We start from the raw sequence: 20,347 nt of genomic DNA on the forward strand, positions 1-20,347 counted from the left end.
TCCAACTTGGCTGGACCTCACGGGGCACGCGGCAAACCAGCATGCATTGTGGGGCCGGCAGAGTTGGAGAGTAGCTGCTGTGGTGGGTGGGAGCTGTTGCTCTGTAAGTGGTAGTGGCATGTATACCAGTGCTGTGGCCTTCAAGATAGAAACTCTTTCAGGATAGAAACCTATGAGGGTCTTCGGTTTCTATCCTGAAAGAGTTTCCCTCTTCAAACAGTTATGAGCCCTTTTCTTCTTCTTTTTTCTCTTGTCTTCCCTTGGGACACGCAGGTCTTAAGCAAGCCATGGAAAGGTGGGGGAAAGGCTGCTCAAGTGCTCAGGACAAAGTTGGCCTCTCAGAAGCTGATAATTTGCAAGACTTGGAGCCACCAAGCCCTTACAAAAACCAGCTAAATACCTGTATGCCTTGATATATCCAGCACACAGAAAAGCCCTGACATTGGCTCAGCTGGATGTGTGGCCCTTTGTGGTACTAGAAGGTAGGTTTAGGAGAGACTGTGTCCTTGTGGAAACTGAGATATTGAGCCGGTTGGCCATGTGCTTCTGTATTGTTCCTTCTATCATGAGCTGCGTTCCAAATATATTGCTCCTCTTGTTTTTTAGATACCCTGATTAATTCAGATGAATTTTATATAAACTTATTTCTTCCTGACATACACACCGATGTCTTGCACATGGTAGCCAAATTTTGTACGGCCACGATTAAGATCCGCACATGGTGTATCAGAAATGGTCAGTTTTAATCGTTCCTCCCCTTTATTTTCAATTCTGTTTTACTCTAAACTATTTTATCTCAGTTTTTTAATGTAATAGATTCCACGTGTATATACATATATGCGTTTATATTGATATTTACCTTCAAGGTTCCTTTTATCTGATCTGGATTGTATATTTGATCCAAGATCTCAATAAAATTGAACTGAACTAAAGCTGATAGCTTCTCTGACCTTGGCTCTTTTTCTTCTTTTGATCAAGTTGTGGTATATTTTAATGAAACTCCCTAGTGTCCGTTTCTTTTTCTGCTAGTACATTTTAAAAGTTGTTCACAGAGGACATCGCCTCTGAGCACAGATGGAGTACAATTCTCCTTTTTAAGGCATGGGCTTCTGCTTAATAGATATTGGATGACATGCGGAAGATTACACAAAGTAGTCCAATTGAAATAATACCTACCTAACTTGTTGTTTTATTTTCAATATGGTTACTTTTAAGTAATCTTCATCATGTCAGTCACTATCTCTTTCTTGGAGAAGAGGGGTTATTGGCATTATTTTCTTAAATATACTGTGAACAGAGCCTATGCCCTGTAGCATGCTGTGGATAATATCAGATTCTGTGAGAACAGACAGTACACTGGGTGGGGTAATGGCAGTGGATGTGCGTTTATATTAAAGAATATAATATATAAGTGAAGCTTCCATATTCACAGGCAATTTTGTGCTTATAGAGAACCTCCATATTCAAGAGTTGTCTACACCAGAACAGTCATTTGGAGGGAATTCCCACTGTATGGGAATGGTTTGTTTCTCACCCACATATTTAAGAGGACGTTTCCATTATTCTGCCCTCCCTAAAGACCATTATTGAGGGATTGTTTAACTGTTCCCTCATTATTTGGAAGCAGGTCCCACTGCATTTAATGGAGCTTATTTCCTTGTGGGTGTCCATGTAGAACTGCTGGCTTAGTTATCAAAATGCTTCTGTAAAAGGCCAATATCTTTTTTTTCTCAAAGTGGTCAGCCAGATGCTTCCAGAAAGCCCCCAAGAAGTGCAGCAAGAAAATGCCAGAAACCATTCCCACCCAGCCATGAGAAGCCATCATTCTGGTGTAGACTGCTCTTGAGCATGGAGATTCTACATGAAAGTCAAACTGCCTTGAATGTGGAGGTTTAATTTCCTAAGTATGGTCAAGTGAAGTTTCCATATCCACAGGCAGTTTGGCTCTGATGTAGAACAACCATGTTCAAGAGTAGGCTACACCAGAGTGATTGTTTCTTGGGGCTGGAGTGGAGTGTTTTTGGGGTTTCCTTGCCACACTCCTTTAGAACTTTATAGCATGTGGTCCTTGGTCCCAATTCTATACAAGTTTACTTAGAAGTAAGCCCCAGAGAAAGAATTGGGGTTTCTCCTCAGTAAGTTCTTCTGTGCTTTGCTGAGGGAATGGGAGGAAGGGGAAAAGGAGAGCCCATATCCTTGCCTAGCATCTCTGCTGGTCCAGTGAAATCAGTGGACTTACTTTCTAGTAATTTATTCCAAGCTTTCCTGAAGGTCTTTGCTTCCTCCCTTTGGTGGGGGTGAAGGAAAGGGGGCAGAGGGAGAAAACCAAAGCCCATGATTAGAAAGAGGAGGGGGAGGAATTGTTGTTTAACTAAATAAGTACCAGAATGCTCATAGACTGTCCTTATCAGGAAACTATGTTCAGAACCAAGGTGTCACCTGCTAGAAATTGCCAGGACTGCCCCTCCCAACTTTGGCTTCAGAATTCTCAGTAAGCAGACTCAGTTATGCTCTTAGCTAACTTTCCTTAAGTATCGGGCAGCAGCAATATAAGATGCTAAAAGGCATCATCTCATACTGCATGGGAGATGGCAATGGTAAACCCCACCTATGTTCTACTAAAGACAACGACAGGGCTCTGTGGTCGCCAGGGGTCGACACCAACTCGACAGCACACTTTAGCTTACTCGATGCTAATTTTCTGAATCCTGTCTTGTCAGGCTGAGGAGAGTGACATGCTGAGCTTCAGAGTGTAGCCAGCTGATCAGAAGAGGAGGAGGACAGTCTTCAACCTCCTCACTGTCCTTCAGCTGTGGATATATTTGAGGACACACCAGCTTCAAGCTGAAGATGCTCAGATCGGGGGGGGAGGGAATACCAAGGGTGTGGCAGAAGGCTTCAAAGGACCCCTTAGAGGTCTTCATGTACCCTTAGAGGTCCTAGTATTCTTTGTAGGGATGTGCATGGACCGATCTGGGGCCCATTCTAAGGGCCTCTGGACCGGTCCGGACCTGGGGCCAGTTTGGTGGTTCAATGCAGGTGTGTGTGGGGGTGTTGGGTCTTTAAGAGTGGGGGAGGGTATACTTACCGCTCCCGCTGCTTTCCCCCCTCCAGTGCTCCTGGTTTGTAATGCATTTGGGGCTGCAGGGTACCTCTCTGCCGCCCCTAACCCCGTTCTTCAGCAAAAAGATTCAAAAGGCTAACTGTGCTTGTGCACGCCGCATGTGCATGCCACATCTGTGTGTCACATGCGTACTTCAGATGTGTGTGTGCGCGGCGTGCATGAGCACAGTCAGCCTTTTGGAACTTTTTGCCGAGGAACGGAGGTAGGGGCGGCAGAGAGGTACCCTGCAGCCCCAAATGCATTACAAACCGGGAGCGCTGGAGGGGGGAAAGCGGCAGGAGGGGTAAGTACACCTTCCCCCGCCCTTAAAGAGCCCCCCTCCCCAGTGCCGGACTGCGGAGGTGCGATTCCATGCACACCACTAATTCTTTGTTTGCTTTAGAATAAAAGAAACTTCAAGGCATAACTGTGCATAGAAGTGGGATGAAAGTCTCAGTCTGGAATAACTAACTAACCCAGACTCCTTTCCTCTTGGGTTTCCACCTGGTGGAAGGAAAGAAAGGAGTTGGAATATTTATTTACTGAATTTTTATTCCACTCAAACAGCTACTAGAACAACTAATACAAATATTTATATACCACTTTCCAGAGTGGGATAGCTAAATTATTCATTCCATTCTACATTCAAAACAACCTGGTGTGACAGGTAAACCTGACAGGAAGCTCAGAGGTCCCTCTCTGCAAGTTTCCTGACTGAGGATGGTTTTTGACCCAGCTCTCTGCAATCCAGGACCAACGTCCTACTCACTACAGCACACTGTCAGTGGCTTCTTCCTCCAAATAAAATGTGCCTGAGCATCTTGCTGCAACTCCACTGTTAGCTACGCCTCCTGCATATCAAGGACTGGTTGCTAGCACTATCTTTCTGGGGGCAGTTTATGTTTGGGGCTACAGGCTTAGTTCCTACTTGTTGCTCACCACTTTTTAATGTAAGCTAACTTTTGAGGGTAAGTCGCTTAGAAGGCAGCAGGGCATGGTCCACACCAGAGTTTCTCAACGTGTGGGTCCCCAGATGTTATTGGACTTCAACTCCCATAATCCCCAGGCCCAGTGGCCTTTGGTTGGGAATTATGGGAGCTGAAGTCCAATTACAGCTGGGGACCCAACGTTGAGAATCCATGGTCCACACGATCAGGAGTTAATTTCAAGGTATTCCTGCCCTAGGAATGACCTCAAAACTCCCCTCCATGATTAACTCATCAGCTAACCTTCAACGTATCACCTCAACAGGACAACAGATAAGGAGCTGTGGACACATCTTCCTCCCCTAACAATTACTTATTATTTATTTGTATACCACCCACTGTATACTGCCCACTACCGAAGTCTCTAGGCAGTTTACAACATAAAACAAACCAATAATAAAACAAACAAGAATTTAACAGTTAAAACATAAAAACCAGATTGAAATATCCATAAAAACACCAACTACAAGGCTTGGCTGTAGAGATACTGTATGTCTTTAGTTGTTTCCTAAAAGCCAACAGGGATGGAGCAGCTCAGAAGGAAGTGCATTCCACGGTCCTGGGGCAAGAGCAGACAAGGCACGCCTTTGAGTCACCACCAGACGAGCTGGCAGCACCCTCAGACGAACCTTCCCTGAAGATCTTAATAGCCGACAGGGTTCATAATGAAGAAGGCGTTCTCTTAAATACCGTGGGCGGCCCCACGTAAAGTGCATTACAGTAGTCAAGCCTGGAGGTTACCAGCATGTGTGCCACTGTCTTAAGATCACACTTCCAGGAAAGGGCAGTTGGCAAACTAGTCAAAGCTCATAAAAAGTACTTCTGGCCACCACCTCTACCTGAGGTATCAGAGAGAGAGAGTTGGGTCCAGTAGTAGTCCCAAACTGCGAACCTGTTCCTTCTGGAGGAGTGTAACCCCATCCAGAACAAGCACATCTATCCAATTTCCCAAACTGCAGCTTCCTACAGTAAGCACTTGTGTCTTGTTTAGATTCAGTCTCAGTTTGTTATCGCTCATCCAGCCCATTATTTATTTATTTATTTATTTATTTATTTATTTATTTATTTGATTTATATACCGCCCTTCCAAAATGGCTCAGGGCGGTTCACAATTAAAACATTACTGCCTCAAGCAAGCATTTAGGGAAGTTATGCCATTGCCTGATTAAAGTGACATGGAGAAGTAAATTTGGGTGTCATCAGCATATTGATAACACCCTGCACCAAATCCCCTGATGATCTCTCCCAGTAGTTTCATGTAGATGTTAAAAAGTAGTGGAGACAAAATGGAGCCCTGAGGGACACCATACAAAAGCTCTCGCTTTGTAGAGCAGAAGTCTCTGATTTCAGAAGTAACACCTTCTGAAATCTGCCCAAAAAGTATGAGCAGAACCTTTGCAAAGCAGTGCCCCCGGGCCCCTACACCCAGTCCCCAAAGGCGATCCAGAAGGAATCCATGGTCGATGGTATCAAAAGCTGCCAAGAGATCCAAAAGGACCAACAGAGTCACACGCCCTCTGTCAATTTGCCTTTGGAGATAATCCATCAGGCCAACCAAAGCAGTCTCCACCCCATAACCTACCCAAAAGCCAGTTTGAAATGGGTCTAGATAATCTATTTCATCCAAGACTGCCTGGAATTGAGAGGCCACCACCCTTGTTGCCACAACCTAGTCTTGTGGTAGCAAGTACGACTTGTCCCCTTAGCTAAGCAGGGTCTGCCCTGGTTGCATATGAATGGGAGACTAGAAGTGTGAGCACTGTAAGATATTCCCCTCAGGGGATGGAGCCACTCTGGGAGAGCAGAGGGTTTCAAGTTCCCCCCCTGGCTTCTCCAAGATAGGGTGGAGAGAGATTCCTGCCTGCAACCTTGGAGAAGCCGCTGCCAGTCTGTGAAGACAATACTGAGCTAGATGGACCTATGGTCTGGCTCAGTATATGGCAGCTTCCTATGTATGTTCCTATGTTCTCTCAATCACCCTGGTCAACCATGGGAGATTGGAGACAGGCCTATAATTGTCTCTGAGGGCTCCAGTGTGGGCTTCGTTAAAAGAGGACTAATAATTGCCTCCTTAAAACAGGAGACATCTGACCTTCCCTCAGAGAAGCATTTATTAAGCATTATTAACTGGATCAAGGTGATCCAGTTGACATAGTCTACCTGGGCTTCCAAAACGCTTTTGACAAAGTTCCTCATCAAAGACTCCTGAGGAAACTTAGCGGTCATGGGATAAAGGGACAAGTAGCAGATGATAGGGACAATTTGCAGATGATACCAAACTCATCCGGGTAGTGAAATCCAAAACGGATTGTGAGCAGCTCCAAAAGGATCTCTCCAAACTGGGGGAGTTTGCTCTCTGGTCATTTCCTTACTTGTTTCCCTGACATATTGTGCCAATCATCTCACTGGGCTTCCAAAAAGCTTTTGACAAAGTTCCTCATCAAAGACTCCTGAGGAAACTTAGCAGTCATGGGATAAGGGGACAAGTACATGTGTGGATTGCTAACTGGTTGAAAGACAGGAAACAGAGGGTAGGTATAAATGGAGAGTTTTCACAATGGAGGGAAGTAAGAAGTGGGGTCCCCCAGGGATCTGTACTGGGACCAGTGCTTTTTAACTTATTCATAAATGATCTAGAAGCAGGGGTAAGCAGCGAGGTGGCCACATTTGCAGATGATACCAAACTCTTCCGGGTAGTGAAATCCCAAACGGATTGTGAGCAGCTCCAAAAGGATCTCTCCAAACGGGGAGTGGGCGACAAAATGGCAAATGCAGTTCAATGTTAGCAAGTGTAAAGTGATGCACATTGGGACGAAAAACCCCAACTTCAAGTATATGCTGATGGGATCCGAGCTGTCGGTGACGGACCAGGAGAGGGATCTTGGGGTTGTGGTGGACAGCTCGTTGAAAGTGTCGACTCAATGTGCGGCAGCTGTGAAAAAGGCAAATTCCATGCTAGGGATCATTAGAAAGGGGATTGAAAATAAAATGGCTAACATTATAATGCCCTTATACAAAACTATGGTGCGACCACACTTGGAGTACTGCGTACAATTCTGGTCACCACATCTTAAAAAGGTCATTGTTGAACTGGAAAAGGTGCAGAAGAGGGCAACCAAGATGATCAGGGGCCTAGAGCACCTTTCTTATGAGGCAAGACTACAACACCTGGGGCTTTTTAGTTTAGAAAAAAGACGTCTGCGGGGAGACATGATAGAGGTCTATAAAATCATGTATGGCATGGAGAAAGTGGAGAGAGAAAGATTCTTTTCCCTCTCACACAACACTAGAACCAGGGGTCACTCCATGAAACTGATTGCCAGGAGGTCTAGGACCAACAAACAGAGTACTTTTTCACACAACACGTGATCCACTTGTGGAACTCTCTGCCACAGGATGTGGTGACAGCCAACAACCTGGATGGCTTTAAGAGGGGTTTGGATGACTTCATGGAGGAGAGGTCTATCAATGGCTACTAGTCGGAGGGCTGTGGGCCACCTCCAGCCTCAAGGGCAGGGTGCCTCTGAATACCAGTTGCAAGGGAGTAATGGCAGGAGAGAGGGCACGCCCTCAACTCCTGTCTGTGGCTTCCAGCGGCATCTGGTGGGCCACTGTGCGAAACAGGATGCTGGACTAGATGGGCCTTGGGCCTGATCCAGCAGAGCTGTTCTTATGTTCTTATTATCTCAACCAGGCCCTCTCCAACAATCTCCCTGCTTGGTAATATAAGCCATGTTGGACAAAGGTCAAAAGAACAAGTGGTAGGGTGCACAGTTCCAAGCAGCTTGCTCATGTCTTTAGGAGTCACAAACTGAAACTGATCCAATATAACCGCACAAGAGGAGTTACTGGATACCCCTGCTAAAGACTCCGCACCAAAAATGGAATCCAGGTCTGCTTGAATTCAAGAGCTTTTGTCCACACAAAAACACTCATTAAAAGCTTCACAGCGGCTAACTGATGGTTCCAAAGCTGGAGCGGAAAGGACCTGTTTTAAGTTCTCTCACTAACCCCGACAATTCCGCAGGACGTGAACCTGCAGATGCAATATGCACAACAGAGCTAATGGGCAACAGGCACTTGGGAGAAGCTCTCAGTGTGCTTTCAGAGCACACCCAACAAAGAAAATGGATTATTTTGTGCCCCATGGGTCCACCCTTCTCAGCAAGGAGCAGTGCTCACCCCTTTGCCCTAGGGCACAATGTGGCCTCTAATTGGGCAAAGCAACATCAAGCAGTGTGTCTCCTGTGGCTTCTGCCCCTTGGACTCAACCACTGCTGCATGGGCAATTGACTGGACACCCGCCAAAACATCAGTCCCTGTCTTAACTTTCGTACCCATCCCGCTTTTTGCCTCCAGATCAGCCCTCCTTGCCAACCCAATCTGTGCACGTCTGGCTGCGACAAGAAACTGCTCTCCGGAGATCAGGCCTCCTTTGGACTTACCCTCCTGCTACCTGACCCCCGCCTCGGCATCCCGCTTCCAAGCCTGTCCCTGAGGAGAGAGTCCCTCTGTACCTACAAGGGTCCATATACCTACAAAGGTCCATATATAATAATAATAATAATTATTATTATTTTTACATTTATATCCCGCTCTTCCTCCAAGGAGCCCAGAGCGGTGTACTACATACTTGAGTTTCTCTTTCACAACAACCCTGTGAAGTAGGTTAGGCTGAGAGAGAAGTGACTGGTCCAGAGTCACCCAGCTAGTTTTATGGCTGAATGGAGATTTGAACTCGGGTCTCCCCGGTCCTAGCCCAGCACTCTAACCACTACACCACGCTGAGCTACAAGGGTCCATATACCCCTCTGGACAGAATTAGGTATACTAATTGCTGCACCCCTTGCTCCCCACTACCCCTACTCTTTTCTAAGTCCAAAGGCCTGCTTTTCTGGGCCTCCTTTCTCTAACCAGCCTTGACTTCATTTGATTCAGAGCATCAAGCAAAAATGCCTCTTTGCAAGTTTTCTGGTTAATCTCTGTAACTCTTAATTTTATTAGTAACATTACATTGCCTATTGATTAATTTTTCTTCCTCTGTATCCCCAATTACCCTAAAATAAACCTGATTGTATTTGAAATTTAACTCTCTCTCAGTCATTTCCCCAGTCTAAGCTTTTGCACTAAGTTAATTCTATAATGAACTGCTCACTTTAGTCTCCTGGTTCTCCGCACAAGCCCGATTTAGTACAGAGTTGCCAATCTCCAGAGCAGTTTCATTAGCATACTCTCTTCCCTTTGCACAGAAATCTAACCAGCACTGCATTATCTTCATGCACTTGCAGACTGGGAGGGACATGTTGATAGAGAGGCACCTTTCAATAAGACAGACCAACATCTCCTCTTATCACTTTCTATAGCAGGGACAGAAAAGCAATTGCAAGTCCCACATTCGTCTTGGAAGAGTCTCCCAATGGCAGTATATCAGAACATAAATAGTACCGATCATGCGAGAATTCTTTGGTGGCAAAAAAGCTTCGAGCTTGGGCTGAAACATTTTCCTCACTTAGAGGACATACATGTTTTTTCTCCTGTGTGGATTATTTGGTGGCTACTAAGGACATGCAGAAGCTCTTTCCGCACTTTGACACTGATATGGTTACATACCTCTGTGGGTTCTTTGATGGGGAATAAGGCATGGCCTGCGGCTGAACCTCTCTCCACATTAGGAACATAGGAAGCTGCCATATACTGAGTCAGACCATTGGTCTATCTAGCTCAGTATTGTCTTCACAGACTAGCAGCGGCTTCTCCAAGGTTGCAGGCAGGAATATCTCTCAGCCCTATCTTGGAGGAGCCAGGGAGGGAACTTGGAACCTTCTGCTCTTTCCAGAATGGCTCCACCCTGTGAGGGGAACATCTTACAGTACTCACACTTCTAGTCTCCCATTCATATGCAACCAGAGTAGACCCTGCTTAGCTAAGGGGATATCTGGCATAAGAAAGTTGCTGTTTTGGGTTGTTAGTTTCTGCGGAACTGCTCCCCCTGCTGTTTATGTTTCGAATGTGACTTGAACAGAGGCATTTTGCTGCTGTTGAGCAGCTAGTCTGGAAAGTGCGCAAGTCATCTCAAAGAGATCACATTACTCCTGTATTAAAAGATCTACACTGGCTACCAGTACGTTTCCAGGCAAAATACAAAGAGCTGGTTATAACCTATAAAGCCCTAAACAGCTTAGGCCCAGGGTATTTAAGAGAATGTCTTCTCTATCATGAGCCCCGCCACCTAGAGATATTCTAAGCATTGATATGCTTTTTCTCTTGTGTGGATTCTTTCACTGGATCTAAAGCCTGAGCTCCGGCTGAAGCACTTTTCACCTTCTGAGCACAGATATGGTTTCTCCCCTGTATGCATTCTTTGATGGGAAGTAAGAGTTGAGGTCTTATTGAAACTCTTTCCACATACTGAGCCCAGATATCTATTTTCTCTTGAGTGGATTTTTTTATGGGTATGAAGGTTTGACCCCCACTTGAAACCCTTTCCACATTCTGAGCATTGATATGGTTTCTCTTGGCTGTGGATTCTTTGGTGGGAAGTAAGGCTTGACTTCACCCTGAAACTCTTTTCACATTCCAAGCATTGATATGGTTTTTCTCCTGTGTGAATTCTTTGATGGTAAATAAGGCTCCCACCAAGAAGGAAACTCTTTCCACATTCAAAGCATTTATATGGTTTCTGTTCTGAGTGGGTTCCTTGATGGGAAGTAAGAGCAGAGCTCTGTGTGAAGCTCTTTCCACACTCGGAGCACTGAAATGGTTTCACCCCTTTGTGGATTCTTGGATAGAAAGCAAGCTGTGAGCTCAGCCTGAAGCTCCTTCCACATTCTGAGCACTGATGTGGTTTCTCCCCTGTGTGGATTCTTTGATGGTAATTAAGCTTTGAGTTATTATTGAAGTTCTTACCACACTCTGAGCACTGATATGTTTTTTCCCGTGTGCAACTTTTCATGGGATGCAAGGTTACTTCTGCAGGTGAAGCTCTTTTCACATTCTGAGCACTGATATGGTTTCTCCCCTGTGTGGATTCTTTGATGGATACTAAGGGCTGAGGTCTCCCGGAACCTCTTTCCACACTCTGAGCACTCATAGGGTTTCTCCCCTGTGTGCTGTCTTTCATGGATAACAAGGTTACTCTTGTTCCTGAAGGTCTTTTCACATTCTGTACATTGATATGGTTTCTCCCGTGTGCATTCTTTGATGGCCAGTAAGACTCCGGCTATGGCTGAAGCTCTTTCCACATTCCATACATTTATATGGTTTCTCCCCTGTGTGGATTCTTTGATGGGAAATAAGCTTTGTGCTCTCTATGAAGCTCTTTCCACACTCTGAGCACTGATATGGTTTCTCCCCTGTGTGCTGTCTTTCATGTATAACAAGGTTACCCCTGTTCCTGAAGGCCTTTTCACATCCTGAGCACTGATATGGTTTCTCCCCTGTGTGCACTCTTTGATGGGAAGTAAGGTTTGCACTCTTGTTGAAGCTCTTTCCACATTCATAACACTTACATGGTTTCTCCCCTGTGTGGATTATTTTATGAGAAGTAAGGTTTGCACTCCGGCTGAAGCTCTTTCCACATTCTGAGCATTGATATGGTTTTTCTCCTGTATGGATTCTTTGATGGGAAGTAAGGGTGGCGCTTTGGCTGAAGCTCTTACCACATTCTAAGCATTTATATGGTTTCGCCCCTGTGTGGATTCTTTGATGGGTAATAAGACTCGAGTTGTGAGTGAAGCTTTTTCCACACTCACCACATTCATATGTTTTTTCACCTGTACGGATTCTGTTATTACGGCTACATCTTGACTTAGTGGTTAGGGTTTTTTCACATGGAAAATATTCATTATTTTCATTTCCTTCATAGCACTTTTGTTGGATTGGAATGTCAGGAAAGTCAGAGCACTCAGTAGCAGATGATTTCTTAACCCCATCATTTTTTCCTTCTGTCTTCCTTCTCTGCTGTTCAAATTCTCTCTCGGTTTCCTCTTCATCATCTGCAGGAATAAAAAGAGCTTCAAATCACAGGAAAAAATCCAGTATAAAAGTATTGGTGGCAAAGCAAAACCTGCTACATTTCAAAAGCTGCTTTTCATTGGCTCTGACTGGCATCACGACTGCTTCGTCCAGTGCAACTCAATCCTCCTCTGCCTGCTCCTCCTCTCCCCCAACCTCCCTGAGGCATCACTTGGTTGCTGAATTTCTCTCTGCTGCTGCTCCTTCTGGCCTGTCCCCAGTGTGTGTGATGGCCTTATTCAAAGTTCTAGCGGGTGGAGCGGGGAGAGGAGCAACAAGAGGTTGCTGGCTGGGATGGGAAGGGCTGCTCCCAGGAAAACCCCTCCTGAGGAAGGCAGAGGAGAAGCATCAGCAGTGGTGGCAGCAGCAGCACCAGCTGTTTCACCTTGAGAAATAGCTCACTGCATGGAGTAGGAGGGAAGCCCCCTACAGCTTCAGTTGGAGGCACAGCAAGACAGAGGGGAGGGTGCCCAAAACATCTGTACCTCCTCTTGCCCAAGTATCTGGACTCCCACCTTGGAGCTTGTTGCACTCCCATCTTTCCCTCAGTCCAAGAAGCTCCCCCAGTCCCCATGTCAGAGACTACGGGAGTCATGGAAAATGCATCCCAGGACATGCCTTCTTTCCATCCCCTCCTCATCTCTTTGCAAGACTTAACAGAAGCACTTCAGGCAGGGGCATAACAAGGTTGGAATGGGCCCAGGGACAAAAAGTGAAGATGGGCCTCTACCTCCCCGCACCTGACCTCTTCTTCAAGAGAGCAAAGAGTGAATTTCCCAGTCAGCCCCCTCCCCACAATTGGCTGAGAAACATTTGTTCCACTCCTTGTGGGATTCTAGCTATGACCTTGGATACCACAATCTCACACATGTGCTACAAAGCAACTACAACCCTTATCAATAACATTTCACAGTTAGCTGTCCTTTAAATGATGCACACATATTATGCTTTAAGATTATGCATACATATTATGTTCTCACACAGCCTTGCCTGCTTGAATGATTGGGGGATAACCATAGATTTTGAATTTATCAGTGTATGGATATATTTCTGGTTTGCAAGTATAACTCAATAGTAAACAAGGCTGGAAACGGCAGTTGGTCCAGAATGCGGCAGCCATGTTGGTCTCTGGGTCATCTCAGAGGAGAGACCATATCACTCTTATCTTAAAAGATCTACACTGGCTGCCATTAAGTTTCTGGGCAAAATAATTTAAATTTTTATTATCACTACGTTTCCGATTTTGTTAAATTTTTAAACTAATTTTAATTCTAACCTGTTCTTATTATATACACTCTATCTATTGTTATATCATTGTAACCTTTTTATTTTGTTTTGGCTTGTGGCTGTAACATTAAAGAACTGAACTGAACAAGCTCTTGGTTATAGCCTATAAAGCCCTAAACAGCTTAGGCTTTGGGTATTTAAGAGAACAGCCACACCGCCCATTGAGATCATCAGGAGAGATCCTGCAGTTTCCATTGGCTCCTCTGGTGGTACTTGGGGACGTGCCTTCTCCATTGCTGCCCCGAGGCTTTGGAACGTGCTCCCTCCCTGCTGAAATAAGAGCCTCCCCATCTCTTACAACTTTTTAAAAGGGAGTTCAAGACACATGTGTGCACCCAGGCTTTTTAATTAGATACTGTTTTAATAGTTTGATAGTTTTAACATTGTTTTAAATTACTGTAATGTTTTAACCTTTTTGTTGTTTGTATTCTTTTGTTGTAAACCGCCCAGAGACTTTTGGGCGGTATACAAATATGTTAAATAAAATAAAAATAGATATAACCCTCAGCCCCAAAATGAAAATTTTCGTTTCCCTTCAAGTTTACAACAGCCTACTTAAGCCAGCCCTCTGAGTAATAACACCAAGCAGCAAATCAACCAATGCATAAAATGCAGCTTCATTAGTTAATTCAGTGCACAGCATCCAGGAGAGAAGGAAGAAAGTTTAATCTTTTTCTTCTTTCAGCAAAGACCACCACAATGAAGTACTGACTAGCATCTTCTTTTTGCCTCAAAACTGTGTCCCCTGTCCCAAATACCTTTGCTGTTTCTAAAACAAAAGCCCCTCATCTTATTTGCTGTTCCAAATAACTAGGAGAGAGGTATGAGACAAGAGAAGAGAGAGAGAGAGAGAGAGAGAGAGAGAAACATACAAAGGGAAGCCAAATCAAAGGAAATATAAGTGCTGATGCAACACACCCAACAAAGCAACAGCACAGCTTCCTTCTCCCCTCAGTGCTTTGGTAGTTTGTTGGTTCAATTAAAAAATTGCCTTCCTAAAAATTTGTCTTCCCAATGTAGGACATAAGTATGAAAGGGGAGGGGGGAATCATAGGGAAACTGAGATAAGAAGGGACAGGGAAAAGAAAAGAAAGCAAAGATAGAAAAAAGCCAGATAGGGTTCCTGGGTGTTGGAAATTCTCTGTGGTGAGAGAATCCCTTTCTCATTATAGCAGAGTGCACAGAGGCACAACACAGCGGAAATTTAGTTAGGCATGCGTGTGTCCTGAGAGTAAAGTAACTTGGAGCCAATTCATAGTTTCAAATAAATATAAAAGGCATTTATTAAGGAACTCCATTCTAGATAGGAAAGTGAGGAGTTAGGATCTCTAATCTATCTATCTAAGTGGATGCAGATGGATTCTGCATCCTCTCTGCACATATGGTGCAGGGAGAGAGGCTTGCCATGTTGCAAGGTAGAGGGACAGGTAGGAAGAGAGAGAGAGGAAGGAAGTTGAATCCCTAAGAGTAGCAATCTACATATCAAAGGGATAGCATCAGAGCAGTGGAGAAGGGATGACCTATGTCTTGACTCTCTAGCCCTCTGACTTACTAGTCTGTCCTCCACTGTCTGAGACAAAGAGACAGCGCAAAGTCCTTTAACTTCCAACACCTGGGTCTTCTCCAAAGTTATCTTCTCCCAGAAATACTCCTCCAAGCCATACCAAGCTCCAGGTGCGTAGCAAGGTTGGAGGGGGCCCAGAGACAAGATTTTAAAATGGGCCCCTCGCTGATATACACACACAAACACACTTCACAATATATAGTGCACTCACACTCACATCCCCATTATGAATACGGAGAATATCTAGTTCACAGTGCATCTAGTTTTTTTACTCTCTGCTCCTGCCGTTCTCCAAGAGACTCAACATAATTCATAGGGGGTGCAACATGGGCGGGTGGGGAGTCATGTGATGTGCCTCTGGGGGGCCCCAAGACGACTGCTTCCCCTTGCCTAATGGTAGTTACGCCCCTGCCAAGCCCCCAGTTCATCTCCGAGAACGAAGATTTGCTATTAAGCTCTCATCCCTCTCCTGGCTCCTTACAGGAAAGGGAAATGAGTGGAGTTGCAGGACTGGCCATTGTCTTTCACCTCTGAATAAGAACAGGAGGCAGGAAGGAGGCTGCGAGATAACTCAATGGAAGACGGGGAAGGGAGAAGTGTATCCAGGAGGAAACCTTTCAGGACAATGCACTGAAATGCTTCTAAAATGGCATTTTGCATTTCCAGCCCCACCTCATCTGCTCAAGGAAGGCTCCGACTCTCCCCCTTCCCTGCTATCACAGAGTGACTTGCAGTCCTCCTGCCCCTTTTTCCCTTTCTGAAAAAAAACACAAATCACCAGCAGCAGTCCTCCCTGTTCTGAAATCTGCTAGGAGGCAGCTCTGAGAGAGGAACAGGGGGGCTCTCAGGGAGGCATTTCCCAAGGGGCAAAGACATACCAGGCACTACCTGGCTTCTACCACACAAATATATATGGTAATTCCTCAGTAAAATGAATCATATTTGATTAAGAATGATTCTGTTTCCATCTCCAGGCATACATCCACAATAGTCAGTTGGTGGTGTTTCCCGCCCCCCCATCATCATCATCATCATCATCATCATTATTATTTTGATTTCTATACCGCCCTTCCAAAAATGGCTCAGGGCGGTTTACAAAGAGAGATAACAAATAAGATGGCTCCCTGTCCCCAAAGGGCTCACATTCTAAAAAGAAACATAAGACACACAACAGCAACAGTCACTGGAGGTACTGTGCTGGGGGTGGATAGGGCCAGTTACTCTCACCCTGATAAATAAAGAGAATCACCAGGGTAAAAGGTGCCTCTTTGCCCAGTTAGCAGGGGTCTTTAATTGTTTTACATGTATGCAGTTGAAGGGTGGAGTGAAATTTTGTTAAGGAAGTTCTAGGCACTCATAGAGGAGACATCTGATATCTTCAAAGCTCAAAAACATGTCTGGCTACTATATTTTGGGGCTGGCTCATAGATCCAAAGCAAATTTGTTGGGGTCTTAGAAATCACACCATCCTGATAAGGAATGAGCTGGGGACTTGGAAAAGCTTTGGAATAAACACAAAGATGAAAAGTGGAGAAAAAGATCCTGCAGAAATTATCAAAGGGCAAGATTCTTATGTGCTAAGACCACAACCAGTGGAGGCAATGATTCCATGATTATGAGATCATGGAACTGCTTTCTCTGTAAAAGCCTTTCTGTTCATTAGACCATAAATAGCAGCAAAAGGAAGGAGCAGCCATACCCAGAGAGGCCAGATGCCCACAGATTCCCTCCATCTGGTCTCTGTGCAGAGCCCTTTGGCCTGGATCCAGCAGAGCTCACTACTCCTCCAAGAAATTCACATCCACCTCAAAGGTCATCAAACTCTGAAAAACGAAGCAGTCATTTTGTTATCCCAGATAATACAGCAAGACACCAAAGCCTGAAAGTTCACCTGCATGGCTCAGAGATCCCGCAGTGGCCATCCAAGCCTTACATGTTAGCAGCTTGGACAGTCTAAGCCAAGGGACTGAAAAATATTCTTCCAGGTCCAGGGAGATGCTCCCTGAGAGGCCCCCAGGCTGTGCCCCACTGTTCTCCTCTGGGATCCCTCCTCTAGCTGATCCAGTTGCACAGAGCCTGACTCTGTACACCACAAGGAGGAGAAGTCCTAGAATAGAGAGACAATGTGATCTTGCCACCTGGGAAGGAGACCAAAAAGATCTTCTTTGCTGCCTGGACATGCTCATGGGGATGCATCCTTCCCTTTTCTTTAATTAAGAGTTTTTATTTCTTCCTTTCAGTCAAACATTCCTGAGATGGTTAACAAACTATTTTGACAATATATTGAACCAAATAAGCAATGAAAACAAATAAGATAATAGTAAAATAATAAAGTTTAAATCAGTCACAGTGCAAAAACAGAAATCAGACAATATTAAAAAACCAGTGGAAATCATGATGGGTACTTGATGGGACTGGAAGGTGCAAGGAATGTGCAAGGTCAGGCACCACAACCAAGAAGGCCCTGCACAGGAGAAGGCCAGGCTGGTTCATATGGGGCAGGTGGTGCTTCTGCTATCCTGAGGGAATGAAGACCTCAAGGACAACTTTCTGTCCCCCCTGGTACCTCTTCTTTGCCATGAAGGTTCCCTGGAGAACCCTTATTTCAGATTCCTGAGATCTGAGAAGGTTTGTGGAGGAAGCTCCTCCTTCCCGACTCCCTCCCTTGGGAATTCCCTCCCCAGGCACATGGGGGTGGAGTGGCCCTTTCCTTATACAGCTTCTGACCCCAGGTGAAAACATTTGGGTATACTAAGACGCGCCTGCTGAATCCGTGTGGAACTGTACTTTGCTGACCTGCATTTGCAAACGTTAGTTTGAGGACTCATTGCTGGAAAAAAGATTGAGCCACTTAATCATCAGGAAGGTGGATAAAAAACAATGCTTTTAAAATATTCAAAATGGATTTTTAAAATTTATATCTGATTATTAATAATTATATCGGAGGCCTTGCTGCCCAAATGAAACAGCATTAACAATAAGTGCTCCTGAAGGGTGCCAGTATTCCCTCTAACAGAGATTCCCAAATGTTGTTGACTACAACTCCCAGAATCCCCAGCTGCAATGGCTTTTCCTTGGGTATTATGGGAGTTGTAGTCAACAACATCTGGGAATCCCTGTTAGAGGGAACAATGAAGGGAGCATGTCTGAACATGCAAATGTGTGTCTGCTTTGGTAAAAAATAAAATGACCAAATCTTCATCCCATTTTTGGATGAAAATTAATATTTTTAAAAATTCAGAAAATAACTGTGTGCTGTTTACTATACCATAGTGTGTATAGTATGAGTCTACCTTTTAAAAATAAAACCTATCTCTTTCTAGGAAGAGTGAGGAATGTGTGTGCATTAAGGTTTTATCAGGCAATAAGAATGTCCTTTGACTAGAAAATGATTATTAAATAGAACCTTTAGGAACAAAGGAACACAGGAAGCTGCCATATACTGAGTCAGACGATTGGTCTATCTAGCTCAGTATTGTCTACACAGACTGGCAGCGGCTTCTCCAAGGTTGCAGGCAGGAATCTCTCTCAGCCCTATCTTGGAGATGCTGCCAGGGAGGGAACTTGGAACCTTCTGCTCTTCCCAGAGCGGCTCCATTTTATTTAAGTCAGATCTGCAGGAGTTAGCTCCTGGCCCAGGGAGATCAGCTCCCACTGATTAAGGCCGGGAGCCCCTACCTGTGTTGCCACCCCAGTGCTTGTTGGAAAGAAGCAGGAGCTGGTGGGGAGGGGCAGGCTCTGAGCTGGAACTTCTCAGGCCCCTCCCATGGCTGTCTCCTCTGTCACATGATGTGACATTCCAGACCTTGAGCATGGGGGCGGGGGCAGGTCCTTGCACCCAGCAGCAACCATTCACCACACATGGTGAGGAGTGGCAGACAGATCTCCAGCAACATCCCAGTTGGTGGGCATGGTAAAAGGACTCCCTGCCAGCTCTCACACCCTGTAGCAGCCCAGCAATTTTGTATGGTGGTGAATGGCATTTAGTCTCAGCTGCTGGATCTCAGTCAATGAAGTGATGGCATCCGTTCAGGAGTAGGAGTTGGGTAGCCTCCCCCAAAACTGTGGTTAATGCCCTCCACAAAAAAAAAACCTCTTTAAAAAAAAATGTGCAGCAGCCTAACCTACCTCACAGGGTTATTGTGCATGTAAACATATTGCAGCTAGAAGGAATTCTACCAGCAAATGTGGCTGAGTGTATCTACCGATCAAAACCTTTCCCTGTAGGGAAGTCAGATGAATGGTAAGATGGAGAAAGCAGAGACTGGAGAGGGGATCCTTTGCCTGATGGGTACTGGCCAGTCTCTGCACAGCATTCTGGCCACCCCTTCATCCCCCACAATTCCACCCCACTCCCTCTGTCTCCCTGCCTACTCTTGAGCTTCCCTCTTGTAACAGCTGGGTGTGCTACTAATGATACATGCACTCTACCAGGCAGATCTCGGCCTGTCTGTTTGCCTCACTAGCTGCTGCAGTAAGCAATGAGATCTCCCAGCATTTTGCATCACCGCCCCCAGTTTCAAAGTATAGTAGCCTCAGAACGGCTACCAAGAAAGATGCGCAGGGGCATAGTAAGGCAGATGCTTGCCTGCTTTTCTACCGGCTTGGCTGCCTGCCGACTTCTTTCTGCTGGGCACTGTTTGGGCATCTCCACCAGGGCTCTGGAGCACTCCCCTGCTGCACCCCACTTGCCCTTTGCTTTCCACAGAAGGGAGGGAAATATGCAAGGCCACTTCTTCTCAGGGGGGTGGGACTGCTCAGGATCCAGGAAGGGGGGGCGGTCCTTCCAACACACAGCCCTTCTGGCATGCAACTACCACCACCCTCGGATCTCTGGCTTTGCCCAGGAGTCTAGATCGCCCCTTTCCAAAGCAGGGCCCGAAGGTGGAGGGGAGGGTGAGGGTCCTTCATTGCACCCTCCTCCCTCCCCTCTTTCTGCCAACACTCACTTTGCACCCACCTCTGGGGGGCGGACCATGGGGGGGAGGCGTCTCTTCCTGTGCAGAGCCTTCCCCCTCCTCTTGGGCTCCTTCTAGGAGTCTCCGCTCGCTCCCTGTAACCCTCCTCCTGCCTTGTCCCTCCGGATTCCACCGCCAGACTCGCCCTGCCGAAGCACAGGCTGCCAGTGAGGCATCACTTTACCTTGCCCCTCGACGAGCTCTGCCGCACCTGCACCATCTGAGCATGCTCATAAGCATCGGAGCATGCTCAGTACAGTCAAACGAAGCCCCATTTTTTTTTCTGCCCAAAACCTCTCTCAGATTTTCAATCCTGCTTAAAATATCAAAGAAAGGAAACCCAGGTTCTGCAGAAAACATCGAATGTGGTTGTATATGTAATTTGGGTAAAGTGATGCTACACCGGGCTGCTGCCTGGGAGGGCCGGCGGCCATAG

The 20,347-nt window shown here is 45.7% G+C and overlaps 2 protein-coding genes across 5 annotated transcripts; both read right to left on the minus strand.

Moving 5' to 3' along the window:
* Nucleotides 1–9,951: 9,951 nt before the first annotated feature.
* Nucleotides 9,952–11,041, minus strand: LOC128343806 (zinc finger protein 345-like). Its single transcript, XM_053293243.1, has one exon. The coding sequence runs from the start codon at nt 11,039–11,041 to the stop codon at nt 10,319–10,321; it is 723 nt and encodes a 240-aa protein (XP_053149218.1). The 3' UTR covers nt 9,952–10,318.
* A 60-nt stretch (nt 11,042–11,101) lies between these two features.
* LOC128341652 (zinc finger protein 239-like) lies at nt 11,102–20,343 on the minus strand. Of its 4 annotated transcripts, none has more exons than XM_053288044.1 (3): nt 20,096–20,343; nt 16,653–16,776; nt 11,102–12,083 (listed from the first exon to the last, which is right to left on the minus strand). In XM_053288044.1, the coding sequence occupies exons 2-3, from the start codon at nt 16,684–16,686 to the stop codon at nt 11,245–11,247; spliced, it is 873 nt and encodes a 290-aa protein (XP_053144019.1). In that variant the 5' UTR covers nt 16,687–16,776; nt 20,096–20,343; the 3' UTR covers nt 11,102–11,244. The 4 variants fall into 4 exon arrangements, with proteins under 4 accessions (XP_053144019.1, XP_053144017.1, XP_053144016.1 ...); XM_053288042.1 differs by having other exon boundaries at nt 19,914–20,343; XM_053288041.1 differs by lacking the exon at nt 20,096–20,343 and adding an exon at nt 19,542–19,877.
* Nucleotides 20,344–20,347: the final 4 nt, after the last annotated feature.

The sequence above is a fragment of the Hemicordylus capensis genome, chromosome 2 (assembly GCF_027244095.1).
Source record: "Hemicordylus capensis ecotype Gifberg chromosome 2, rHemCap1.1.pri, whole genome shotgun sequence".
In the NCBI taxonomy this organism is placed as follows: domain Eukaryota; kingdom Metazoa; phylum Chordata; class Lepidosauria; order Squamata; family Cordylidae; genus Hemicordylus; species Hemicordylus capensis.

What these genes read in the sequence shown, in the direction of transcription:
- LOC128343806 (XM_053293243.1), bottom strand. Translation starts at nt 11,041, where the DNA reads ATGAAAAGTTGCACACGGGAAAAAACATATCAGTGCTCAGAGTGTGGT.
- LOC128341652 (XM_053288044.1), bottom strand. Translation starts at nt 16,686, where the DNA reads ATGGAGGGAATCTGTGGGCATCTGGCCTCTCTGG. An exon ending in TGGGCATCTGGCCTCTCTGG is followed by an intron (nt 12,084 to 16,652) that starts GTATGGCTGCTC and finishes TTATTCCTGCAG; the next exon opens with ATGATGAAGAGGAAACCGAG.